At 44.0% G+C, this 13,542-nt stretch overlaps 2 protein-coding genes across 2 annotated transcripts in view; one reads left to right on the plus strand and one right to left on the minus strand.

Annotated features, from left to right (window-relative positions):
- The window catches only part of ANKRD45 (ankyrin repeat domain 45), a 35,468-nt gene that overhangs the window by 11,819 nt on the left and 10,107 nt on the right, over positions 1-13,542 (plus strand). The window contains exons 3-4 of the mRNA XM_036273524.1: positions 5,488-5,881; positions 6,283-6,450. Of these exons, the coding sequence (XP_036129417.1) occupies positions 5,488-5,881; positions 6,283-6,450 (562 nt within the window). The remainder of the gene's footprint in view (positions 1-5,487; positions 5,882-6,282; positions 6,451-13,542) is intronic.
- On the minus strand, positions 10,474-11,948 carry TEX50 (testis expressed 50). The gene is made up of 2 exons (XM_036273173.1): positions 11,613-11,948; positions 10,474-10,728 (listed from the first exon to the last, which is right to left on the minus strand). The coding sequence occupies exons 1-2, from the start codon at positions 11,934-11,936 to the stop codon at positions 10,474-10,476; spliced, it is 579 nt and encodes a 192-aa protein (XP_036129066.1). The 5' UTR covers positions 11,937-11,948.

Consider the following 13,542-nt stretch of genomic DNA (forward strand, 5'->3'; position numbering starts at 1 on the left):
CTACTTGTGGATTGAATGACTGACGGACGCATGCATACATGGGGTCGACATATATCTGTTAGGCCCACACTATGTGCAGACTGCTAAGGCTACACAGCCAAACTCTAAATAGACCCGACCATCCGGATTTCCCACACTTTAGCTTTCAGGACACTAGAGTTTTATCCAGGTTCCAAGGCTATGTCGGCTTGTCCTTTCACTTAATATTAACCACCAGACACTTAAGCAAACACTTTTGTGAACTTACTTTACTATTGGGGGTGGGGGGGGGGGGAGGAAGATCCTTGCAATTTGTCCTTTTCCCCGATTTTCCCACAACACAAAGCCACCTGATTTTTACTATATATTTAGAAAACAAACAAGTGATAGTGTAGGGGATACATTTCAGTAATATAAGGGAAAGACTGTTGCTGGTTTTCTAATAACTATGCATGAACTTAACCAGATTTTCTTTAGTGGCTCTTCATGTGGGATCTACAAAGGTTTGTCCACTTGGTTCTGAAAGGAAAAGAATACCTTTTGTGAAGTAGCCTGTAGGGGGGAATGCATGGCCTTTAGGTCCAGACACTAGATTCAAATCCTAGTTCTGTGACAGACTAGCTTTGTGATCTTGGTCCAATTTCTTGGTGCTCTTCCCTCAGCAAACTATATATTCTGAAGGGAGGAAACACTCTATTGGGTGCAATGTATCAGATGTAGAGATATGTAGAAGAAATACGGGTAGGCTGTTGCTAAGCTCATTTGATGCTATTTAATGAAATAGATGGATAGATTGGCTATTAAACCCTAAGCAGGAAAGCCAAAGGATTTCCAAGGTAACAAATACAGAGGGTCTCCTTTTCTGCAACTGGAGAGCAGGAAAAGCTGAGGACTAAGTCCAGAACTTAATTATAAGAGTGGGAGAGCCTCAGAGAAGATTACACTCTCAATACCGGCTAGTCTGCTCTGCCATGGACAGGATGCTAGTTGGGAAAGAGAGGAACCTTGACATATGGGAAGGAGATATCTGGCTGAGTACACACAGGACTTAATTTGGAGGGTGCTGAACAAGGAAGGCAGAATACAAAGTTGAATAGGGGAGACTTAATTTTGAAGCACTCTCCTGGGATACGGGATTTAACAGCCTGGCAAGGATCTCAAGAGATGGTGCAAATATGCCGCTACAGTGGTTTCATAAGTACGGAGAGTGATAGCCCATACTAAGTGAGGTCAAGATGCCAGGATTGCCATGGAAGGCAGTGGAACAAGGGGTTAAAAAGTTTAAAAAGTGAGCAAGCTAGATATACAATGTAAGCCTGGGAAACCCACAAAGCAGTTATAATCCACGGGAGGGACCAGAGGATACACCAAAGTAAAGTAAAGTGCTGGTGAGAGGGGTACTCAGAATCACTAATGAGTTCAGTAGTGGGTCTCTGTAGATCAGGTTGATGGTAGGAGAAACTGATAGAGTACTGGGCTCACTGACTGCAATGGGGGTATTAAATATTCAGATATCTTATTTCTTTCTAACATTTTAAGAGAACATAGTGAAAGTGAAATACTTCAGGAGGCTATGTCTCCTCCTAAGAGGTTAGGTGTCCCAGGTTTGTAAACTATTTGCCTGAATAAAGTTTCTCCTTTTACCACACCCCATTGGGGACTCCTGTTGGCATTAGATTGTGGCAGCAACCTTTTGTTGATACTGTAATGTCAAACTCTAAAGTGTTGACTACCCCAATCTATTTGAATAAGAAACATTTAATAATTGTAGTTTTTAACATTTCAAATTTATTCTTGTATTCTAGAAATGCAGATGTATGATAGTTATACTTTGCTTGGGTTTTAGGCCAAATGTTCATTTGAAAACTAGGCTGCTCAGCCTCCAGCTCAAATGTTCTGAGCTCCTCTAAAATACCATCTTCCATTCATAGCAGCACTCTTTACAATAGCTAAAATCTGGAAACAGCCCAAGAGCCCATCAGTAGATAAGTGGTTAAAAAAGCTGTGGTACATTTATGGAATACTAAAAAGAAGGCTCTCTTTCTCTTTGAGACAGCCTGAAGGCATCTGAAGAGTATTATGCTAGGCGAAATAAGCCAGTCAAAGAAAGACAAGTATCACATGATCTCACTTATATGTGGAATCTAATGAACAAAATAAACTGACAAGCAAAATAGATCTAGAGACCTGGAGGCAGGGAACAGACTGATGAATCTCAGAGGGAAGGGGGGAAGAGATTAACCAAAGAACTTATATACATATGTACATAACCAGTGGACACAGACAATAATGTGGTGAAGGCATGAGGGTGGAGTCGGGAGTGGGGTGCAGGGGTTCAATGGGGGGAAGAAGGGGGCATCTGTAGTACTTTCAACAATTAAAATAAATTTAAAAAATACTATCTTCTCCTTAAATGGTAATAGAAAAAATACATATATATGAAAAAATAAATAAAATAAAATACCATCTCCTCCTGAACAGTTTTCTTGCAGAAATAGTAACGAAATGAGTGTTACTTTTTCTTCAGTACAAAAACTTCCTCGTCTTCACTCTCTCTGATCTATGTGAACGTTTATATATAATTTCTGGGTAAGCTTGGCCCTTCTCTGCTGGTTTCTTTTGATACCCCTGCCCCACCCCCACCTCCCTTTAAAAAGTCGTCTGTTTTGGATCTTAAATTCCTGAATCAGAGAGAGAGAGAGTTTCCAAGTTCCTTCCACTCAGCAGTAGTTGGCACTTAGGAGGTCTCAGGAAAGGCTGCTTGTTGGTGACAGTGACCATAAGCCACAGGAGAAAGAGCTCCAATAGACTAGAAAATTAAGCTGTCCATACAATTACAATCTTGTGTAGTGTTTAGAATGTATCTTCCCATTTCTGGAAAATTCTTCCATTTAAAATAGGCCAAAGATAAGACTAGGATGAGCGGCTACCAATGTGTACACCTTTATTCTTGACAGTGTAAAGCAAATATAGACCTTATTACAAGAAAACTTACAAAATCAAGACAAGACCTGCACACCACCTTCCAAACACAGCCATGTAATCATTCGGATTTTATTCACCCCTCTGGGTCCTCCAGCTCCTCCTTGCACCCTGCACCCTGCACCCTGCGCCTTTGACCTGCGCACACAGCGCCCGGCGAGCGCAGCTCCCGGGGCGGGGCTACCGCCCGGGCGCGTCGTCGCCAAGGTAACCGCGGAAGCCGGCGCCGCGGGAGCGGTGAGTGCTGGGGCCCGGAGGCCGGGCAGGGGTCGGCGAGGCGGAATGGGCATCACCAGGCCGGCTGCTCGGCGGGGGCTGGGGGGAGGGGGCTTTGCCTCTGCCCGAGCCGTGCGTGGCGGGTCCCGCCTCGGGGCAGCGTCGGGATCCGGGAGGCCCTGCGGGATTCCAGCCGGAGGGCGAACCCTGGTGCCCCCTCCCCCGGACCTTTTGGGTGGCGCAGCGGGGCTGCCGGTCTGGATCCTCTTCCTCGGGCCTCCCCCTTGTTCACCCCGGGGGCCTAGGGCCGCTCTTGGGGACCTTCCAGAGCTGGGACCACAAGGGACCACGTCCTCAAAAAACCCAATGGGCTGAAAAGACCCGTGAGATCTGTTCCTCTGCTGCAGCCTCGCGCTGCGCCTGACTCCTCGCCCTTGGTTGGTGCCCCTCCCGTCTCCCGGGCTGTCCTCTTCGCCTCCTTTTAAGACTCCCGCTCTTCGACACTGAGGTGTCCCCTCTTCTGGAAAGCCTTTCCCGGACCTCCCGACTCCGGGTCTGCTCTGGATGTCCGTTCTCGACCCTCAAAGCACTTTGCTCACCTCCCTTAGAGCCGCGGCTCACGCTGTCATTGCCGATTGACTGTCCTCCCCACTAGGCTGGCCAGGTAGGGACCAGGTAGGGACCTCGACCTGTGTGTGTGGTTTTCTACTGCTAGTGCCTTCGCAGCCCAAGAGAGTTCACGCTTTATAGTTCAAAGGAAAAGTTGACAGGCAGGTTTCCTACAATTCAGGAAGGCGGAGCAGGTGCTGTTCTCATTTCACAAATGAGGAGCGTGAGCTCAGCAAAGTCACCTGGTTCATAACTATCCGAGTCCGAACTGAGGCATGGGCCTTCTGCCTTCTAGTCCAGCCCTCCCTGCGCCCTCGCTCAGACTCTCCATGCACGTTTGGTTGTAAGTAATGGGGTTGTACTTTTGATTCATGCTACAGCTTTTATGGGCAAAGAAAAATGTAATTTATTTTTGTCTATGACAGATCTTGTTTCTTCCATGAGCTCTCAACCATTGGCTCTTAGGGAAAAAATAATGGAAATGTTCCATTGGTTTTCAAGTTTAGCTCAATCTGTGACTCGTGTTTAATTTCTCTTATACACAAATGTTTAGATTCTCAGGTTACGTCTCCTCTCATTCTCTTCTTTGAGATGGTGTCCTGTGGTTCTCCAAGTGTGGTCTGAGGAATCCCTGGGGATCCCTAACATATTTCCATGGACTCTCCCAGTCAAATTGTCTTCATATTCTTAGATGGAAAGTGCCTTTGTGCTAATTGTCTCACGTTACTGTGGTCTTCCAGAGGCTACATGATGTGATACCACAACATCACGTCATTACAGTGAATACAGAAGCAGATAGGAGAATCCATCTGTCTTTTAATAAGCCAGCCATTAAAGAGATTTGCAAAAACGTAAAATAATGCTCCTGTTAATGGGCATTGTTTTTTCCCCCACCCCGGATTTTTGCTGTACGAACAGTGATACTACAAGCGTTCTCACTTGCATAGGGGACCATGCCCCTCTTCTCTGAATCATTCCCAGTTTAATATGTAATGCCAGAGTGAGCACTAATGAGACTTCCTTGATTAGTTCCATCTGGAATTAATCTTGTCCCTTCCAAATTGCCATAACACTTCATCTCTTCTGACACTTACACTTGCACCTTTTATTACACTTATTTTGCACATGTCGCCTTTTCTCCCTTGAAAAAATAAGTTGTTGAGTGCAGGAAAGAAATGCGACTCTTCTCTGTAATTTACATAAAACCTGCCTACACAGTGCTTAGTATATTACTAAGCTTTCAGTAAGCATTACTGAGTGAGTGAATTCTGTTTAAACACCAGCGCCTAATTTTTTAAGGTCTTAATAACCTGGTTCCAAAGATCCAACTGTATTTCTCACTTTGCCCCAATACGGACCCATGTTTAGGCAGGTGAAGCTCTCTAACATTCCCTTTTCCATCTTTTCCCGGGGAATCTAGCCCACACTGCTGTCCCACGCCTATTGAGTTTACTCTTCATGTCACGTACTCAGCATTTCAGTGTGTGTTCAGGCAGTGTGTTGACGGCATTGACTTATGAAAGATGCACAGTGAACTTCGTGAACTGAATGGATGAAATATTTTATTTTATAATGACTTTCAACCAGTGAAGAATCTTCATTTCATCTGTATTGTCAGCGGATGGTCTGAATAAATAAATACTACCAATTTGTCTGAGTAGATTTCTATTCCTTTCTTTTTTTTTTTTTTTTTTGTCTCAGGTATTTTGGGAGTCAATGGAGTCAGAAGGACCCCCAGAATCAGAAAGTTCAGAAAAATCAGAATTTTTCTCACAGCAAGAAGAAGAAGACGTTGAAGAAGAAGAAGAGGAGGAGGAGGAGGAGGAGGAGGAGGAGGAGGAAGAGGAGGAAGAGGAAGAGGAACCAGGCTCCCTTAACCCTCTCTTACAACCTGTTCTTACAGGGGATGTAGAAGGTTTGCAGAAGATTTTTGAAGACCCAGAGAACCCTCATTATGACCAGGCCATGAATCTCCTCTTGGAAGAGGACATTGTTGGGAGAAATTTGTTATATGCAGCTTGCATGGCTGGGCAAAGTGATGTGATTAGAGCTTTGGCCAAATATGGTGTGGATCTGAATGAAAAAACTGCCAGAGGTATTTTGTCTTTTTTCTCTCATCAGTATTACTTATGACTACCTAAAGTTGGATAAGTTGGATGCACCAGCTTTACATTTTACATTTATAATGTATGTACACATATATAGGAATGTATGTGTGTGTGTATATGTGTTTGTACGGTATAGCATAGTAGTTAAGAACACAGACTTTACTATTTGCTGTGTGACTTGGGTAAGTTACCTGATCATTTTGTGTCTGTTACTTCGTCTGCAAAATGGGGCTAATAAATATTTTCCTCATAGTAGGTAATGATCAAATGAGAGAAATATCTCATAGTCCTTGGCACATAGTAAGTTGGTAAACATATGTGATATTGCAATGACAAGTCTTGACGTGTGTAGTCCATTTGACCTGGCCGCCTTCACTCTGTTTGTCAGGTTATACACTCTTGCACTGTGCTGCAGCCTGGGGTCGTCTGGAGACGTTGAAAACGCTGGTGGAACTGGATGTCGACGTGGAAGCTCTGAACTTCCGGCAGGAGAGTGCCCGGGATGTTGCTGCTCGCTACGCGCAGACCGAGTGCGTTGAATTCCTGGACTGGTCAGGTAAGGACACGCACAGGCAGCAGCAAGCCGACTGCCTCCTCTGTGCGCTTCCCTGGACCTATGTGATGCTTCCATCGAAGCTCAAAAACCCATGGGCTGCTCGGAGTTTCACTAACAGTTTGCACATGTCATTTCCACAGCCCTGTAGAATATGGCTTAGAGATTTGCAGGTGTACAAAGAATGGTTGAGAAATGAGTAAATGGGACGTTCACGGCATTCATTTTGTGTAGTGATTTGCATTCGTGTTTTTTAGCAGGCATTTATTAAATGCTCACCGAGCCTTGTTGTAGGTACAGTCGGTTGTTCCTGCCCTCTGGCCATTCGTTAGGTGGGGGATGATAAACTATAGGCACATCCTACCATTAAGTGACACGATCGGAAAGACTGTGGTGAAGGTGAAAATCAGCAGAGCAGGTTGTACACGCTATGAAGTGGACGGAGGGCATGAAGTCAGAGCATGCTGGAGTTGAGCTGGGCTTTGAAGAATAGGTGGGCTTTGAAAACACATAGAAGGGAAAAAGGGCACGAGCTAACTCTCAGAGCTGGGCGTGAAAGTGGCATGTTGAGGGACAGTGACGAGATTGTCTTCCTGGAACGACAAGTCCCAGTCTGCACAGGTAAGCTGCAGAGTAAGAAAACAAGTATATGGGCTCCTGCCTCAGATTGCTTGAGTTTACGTATGGGTATCTCCACTTTGAAACCTGTGTGACCTCGGACAAGGTGCTTAAGTTCTTTATACCTCAGTTTCGTTTTTCAGAAAAAGGGGCCACTGACAGTTCGGACCTCTTGGGGGTTGTTGTGAGGGTGAAATGAGGTGATACGAAGCACTTAGCACACTGCTCGGTGTGTGATCAATGCTTGAAAGTGCTGCTGCTATTACTACAGCCAGATGGCACCCTTGTGCCAAGCCAGGGTTTTCTTTTCATCTCTGTAGCCATTAGGAACTGATGAAACTTTAAAAATTTTTTTTTTTTTTTATCCTCACCCGAGGACATTTTTCCAATTTTTGTACAGATAGAGTGGGAGGGAGGGAGAGGAAGAGAGAGAGAGAGAGAGAGAGACAGAGACAGAGAGAGAGAGAGAGAGAAACATCAACATGAAAGGGACACATCGAGTGGCTGCCACCCGCTCGACCAACCAGGGCCGGGACAAACTGCAACCGAGGTACATGCCCTTAGGGGGAACCGAACCCGGGTCTGTCTGGACCGCAGGCCGACGCTCTAACCGCTGAGCCAAACCGGCCAGGGCAGGATGAAACTTTTTATGTAGCAGAGAAAATGGATGAGCGTGACATTTAGGAGATTCATCTGGTAGCAATAATGATCTTGCTTACCAGTAAGATGAGAAGGAACTGGACAATTTTCTTTTTATCCTCACCCGAGGACATTTTTGCATTTATCTTCAGATAGAGCGAGAGAGAAAGAGAGAAATATTGACGTGAAAGGGACACATTGAGTGGTTGCCACCCACACAACCCGAACCAGGGCCGGGGACAAACTGCAACCGAAGTACGTGCCCTTAGCGGGAACCGAACCTGGGTCTCTCTGGTCCATCGGCCGACGCTCTAACCGCTGAGCCAAACTGGCCAGGGTGGAATTGGACAATTAATAGAAAGAAGGAAATCGAGGGAAGGAAGCACATTTGGGAAGAAAAAGATGAGTTATACTTCATGGACTATTTTATAGGTAATTGTGCACTTGTGCTAAATGTTTTCTCAGGGCAATATTTCTGTCAATACCTTCAGTTTTATAATTAGATCTGTAAGTAAAAAGAAAACAAATAACAAAGAATTTAATTGATCCCCCATGAATAGTTATTGTAGGTGAAATTCATATTATATAATTTAGGACCCATTTTTGAAGAATGACCCATACGATTTAAGAAACACAATCCAGGGACAAATTTTGCTGTTACTTTTCTGAAAAGAAACAGTTTTGGGCTTATGGTTTCCGAGTTTTATTGTTTTCCTTTCCCTAATATCTATCTCTTTTAGTTTGGGTCTTTACATTTTGGGGGGAATCACAGCTACCATTTCCTAGTGATGACGATAGAAGAAGATGCTCAGACTGTACACTGGTTTTCTGGCTCCAGACCAGTGATGATGGTAAGGATTGGAGCTTCAAGTGAAAGTAGCTCCGGAGTGTCAGAAACACAAACTACTAAGCGTAAAATTTAACATTTGTTTAATTCAGACTTACAAGTGTGTAAACCACTTCCATTCCTTGTTTTAGTGATTAGAGCCGGAGGATCTGGAGAGGTTTAAGGGGTTGAGGATCCCCTACTCCAAAGAGTCCTCTCCATACTGCTTAAAATTCCACTGTTAGAAAATTCTTTCGGTTTTTGAGGTCTGAACACTTTTTTTTTTTTTTTTTAATCTTCACCTGAGGATATTTTTCTATTTATCTTCAGATAGAATGGGAGGGAGAGAGAGAGAAACATTGACTGGTTGCCTCCAGCACGACCCCGACTAGAGCCGGGGACAAACCGCAGCTGAAGTACGTGCCCTTGACCGGAATCGAACCCGCGACTCATTGGTTTGTGGGCCAACACTCTACCGCTGAGCCAAACCAGCCAGGGCAAGGTCTGAACACTAAGTGTTTAAGAGTCCTCCATTAAAAGAAAAATACATTTGCGTTCTCTGAGTGGGAATTGATTGACAGTCAGAGCTCCGAAGGGAAGGAACAGACATTTGTGGAAACGGGCCAAGGAAGTGTGGAAGGAAGGAGGAGAATCTGTCTGGAAATCGGGACCGTGAATAAACTTCCAATAATCCACAGTAACCTAAGAGAGGCACTGTTGTTGTTTTTTTATTACATGTAAAATCTGTAGAGTTTTTTCTGTTTCAAGGATTGTTTTTTAAAGTTTTTTTTTTTTTTTTTAACAGTGTGTTACAGATCTGGCTTATATTTCTGGGATTTTTCATGGTTTTAATCAAACCTTCCGTCCCGGTCTCAGATCAGTCTCCCGGTATTTGTGGGAAGATAGGGTAACCGTGCCTTTTTTTTTTCTTTTTTATTGTTGACAGTATTACAGATGTCTTCCAATTCCCCCCCCACACCTTTTACCCCTCCCCCACCCCAGGCCTTCTCCACTCTCGTTTGTGTCCATTGGTCATGCAATAGGTATGTAAATTCTCTGGTTAATCTCACCGCCCCTCCCCACCCTCATGCCTCTGGACCTACTTTGTTCTTCAGTTTATTATGTTCATTAGAGTCCACTTGTACGTGAGATCATGTGGTATTTGTCTTTCTCTGATTGGCTTATTTCACTCAGCAGAATACTCTTTAAAAATTGAGGTGGCGCCCAGCCAGTGTGGCTCAGTGGTTGAACCCATGCACCAAGAGGTCGCTGGTTCGATTCCCGGTCAGGGCACATGCCCAGGTTGTGGGCCCGATCCCCAGTGGGGGGCAGGCAGGAGGCGGCCAATCGATGTTCTCTCATTGATGTTTCTCTCCCTCTCTCCCTCTCCCTTCCCCTCTCTCTTAAAAAAATCAATAAAGGAAAAAAAAATTTTTTTAAATTGAGGTGACTGAGCCACAGAACTCAGAAAATTAAAAAAATGTTGCTACTCAATTCATCATTAAGTATACTAAAAATGAAAAAAAATATATTAAAAAAATCAATCTATTCCCGAGTGGGTCCATGCTGTTCCAGCAAAGGGCGTCTGAGGTGGGAAGCGATGACCTCTTGTGACCATGAAATTTACTCAGGAAAGGAAGAAAAGTCTCAAATATCATTGAAATCAGAGCTGTATTAAAATAGAAAAATTCTGTTCTAGAGGTCGGTTAACGATTCGTCATGTAATACAAAAAGCAAAAAAATAGAACGAGATGCTTAAATCTGAAGCAGTGACAGTGGCTAGATCGTCTTTTCGCCAGTACTTTAGTAAGTCCCGATGTCTCTCTGACTGACCAGAAGTCACTCTCCACCCGGACTTCTCTGGAGGATTTCCGTCAAGAATGTGGCCAAAAAAAAAAATGAGAAAGATGTAAAGAGGCCCCTTGAACCTTCTCGGAGGCCCCTCAGCAGGCCTCCTGGGTGGTCTCCACGTTGGGGGGAGGCCCAGGCTGATGGTGTCTTCGGGCTCCTCCCCTGCTCTTCCTCTTCAGTTTCCCTGGCTGGGATTTCCTGCCCGTGGACCGACGGGACTTCTGGTCCAGGTACGCGGTCATCATGGACGTGGTGGCCAGCAGTTTGTAGAGCAGCTGGTCTATGTCACTGAAGGGCCGGCCTTCTGGCTCGTTCCCGACCGTGTCTAGGGAGGCGTGTCTTTCCAGCTGAAAGGGGGGGAAGGAAATGAAACCATAGGTGTTTTTTCTTTCTTCTTCTTACTATAGTTCAAGTTACGTTTTCTGGATATCTATACTTAAACGCCACGTATTACTTATGTATACACAAGAACGGTCACTACAGAAAACAGCTACCGGGGCAGAAGCGATGGTCTCTTGTGTGTGCCCCCATGAAAGATGCTGGTGATTATCAGCACCATCGACAAGAGTGTTTATGGTCAGAGCATTCCGCTGGGGGGGAGGAATTATTTGAACATCAGCAAAATAGTTCCCTTTACTAAACAGCCTCAAGGTAAAGTGCAGTAAAATCATGGTCATTTTATAACAGTCTGAGTGTTGTCAAAGTCAGTGAGCTTTTAAGATGATCTCAAAACATGGTGTCATTGGCAAAGTGGGAAGTGACTTCACGACTGTCATTTCCCAGAAAGCTATGTGAACGTTAGGCATTAGGTTACAGTCTGTTTAAAAGATACATGCCAACTTTTCTATACTTAGCCTTCTTAGATAGACCTGGAAGGAACCTGACAGACATCTTGTTCTAGAGCCTTCACTGTATGGGCGAGGCAGCTGAGGAAGGTCGAGTGGCTTACCTCCAGGCCCAGGCAGTGACTCCTTGTAGCTCACTACTTTCTGGGTGTGTTTTGCAACTTGCGAGAGGGGGATTGGACTGCATTATTTTAAGGGCCTTTTCATTCAGTGCTCATCGGTTGAGCACCTAGTGTGTGCGAGACACTGCTCGATGCTGGGGGTGAATGGCGGGAACGGGAAGTTGCAAAGAGGAGAGATGTGGTATTTTCTCTCCAAGAAGTGGGGAAACTTGTGTTTTAAACTCTGACATTCTATAACTATTACTACTGGCATCACTAATTTACCTTTCTCTTGTGTTTCTTCCATTTCATCCACAGGTAACATGTAGACAAAACAACCAGAATGAAAAAGATAGCCTGTACTAGAATATACACGAGATATAAAAAACTCTGCAATAGATCCTTATTAGCAAAATTGCAGCACAGTTTGTCCAAAGGGTAAGGTAGACATTGAGATGGAGAAAGCTTAACTTTCAGATAAGGCATCTCTTCCGGGAAAATCTCCCATCCCACCTTGGCCCAGGCGGTGCCATCACAAATGCAGGCGCTTTCCCTTAATAAGCAGATGAACAACAGAAGAGAAATCGGGGGTAGTCCTTGAACGGGCATCTGTCTCAATTGGGACAAAAAATAAATAAAATCAATGGCCAAAAATATAGCTGGAGACCGAGCAGACACTGAGTACGAGTTAGTATGTGTTCCAGTAAACGCACTGACGGTAGTCTTTCTGCACGGCTGAGTATGCACCGTGGCCATTGTTACATCATCAGTCATAGTGACTCACGGATAGAGTCAGTGACATCATAACCACATTGAACTAAAAGGTGTCACCTAGCCAGCACCTCGAGTTTCTCAGGGATGTGTGTGTGTAAATATATATAGCACGGCCGGTGTGGTTCAGTGGTTGAGCATTGACCTATGCGTCAAGAGGTCACTAGTTCAATTCCTGGTCAGGGCACATGCCCAGGTTGTGGGCCAGATCCCCAGTGGGGGCACACAGGAGGCAGCCAATCGATGTTCTCTCTTATCGATGCTTCTGTCGCTATCTCCCTCTCCCTTTCTCTCCCGCTAAACTCAATAAAGAAAAAATATATATAAATAAATAAATATATATAAATATATATATAAATAAATATATATATATATCTTATATATATATTTTAGCCCTGGCCATTTTGGCTCAGTGGTTAGAGTGTTGGCCTGCAGACCAGAGAGGCCCGGGTTCGGTTCCTGCTAAGGGCATGTACCTCAGTTGTGGTTTGTCCCCTGCCCCGGTTGGGATTGTGTGGGTGGCAACCACTTGATGTGTCTCTCTCACATCGATGTTTCTCTCTCTTCCTCCCTCTCTCCCTCCCTCTATCTCTTCTGCTCTGTCTTAAGATAAGTGCAAAAATGTTCTCAGGTAAGGAGATATATATATATATATATATATATATATATATATTTATTTTTTTTTTTATTTTGCTTTTTACCAGAATTCTTTGAGCTACTTTAATTTTATGAAAAATGAAGACTTTACTAATGTCTTGCTAGCTAATAAATTTAAACTGTAATCATATTAATGGACTTTCATGGAACCAATGTACCTATACCCCTTCCAACCCTTCTCAAGTATGGCTATTTTACATCTATTTCAAAAATATATGTAGCTGTACCATTTCACACAACCTACAATCTGCTTCTGTTTTTTTTTTTTTTCACTCTGAAATATCCTTAGTTCCAAATAATTAAGCAAAAAAAGTGCCTCTCCCTTTTAACCTGTGCCCCTTTGGTGGCAATGTGGTGCTATTAGGTAGCGGGTGAGGGGTGGGGAATTTGACATGGTAGGTGAAAAAAAGATGAGTTGGTGCGGGGACATGGCATATGATACAGTGATGAGGCAGAGACCCTGCCTTTAAGAATCTGAAAATCAAGAGGTAGAAGCAAAAAACAAAGTAATAAAAATTCCAAGATATTGTAGAATAAAATGAGAACTAAATCAAATTATAATCATGCAACAGTTGACAGAGCAGTGAGTTTCACTTGGGGGAATCAGGAGTTTCGCAGAATTGTATGTAAGCAAGCTTTGACGAAGGCATAGAATTTTGGTAGGACAAGGCATCTTAGGTTGAGGAAACATAATAACAAAGAAATTCTGTGTAAACATTCATACAACAAATATTTCCTGAGCACCTTCAGTGTACTAAATACTGTTCTGGGAACTCATGCCTATACA

Source organism: Molossus molossus, unplaced genomic scaffold, assembly GCF_014108415.1.
Source record: "Molossus molossus isolate mMolMol1 unplaced genomic scaffold, mMolMol1.p scaffold_m16_p_20, whole genome shotgun sequence".
Lineage (NCBI taxonomy): Eukaryota > Metazoa > Chordata > Mammalia > Chiroptera > Molossidae > Molossus > Molossus molossus.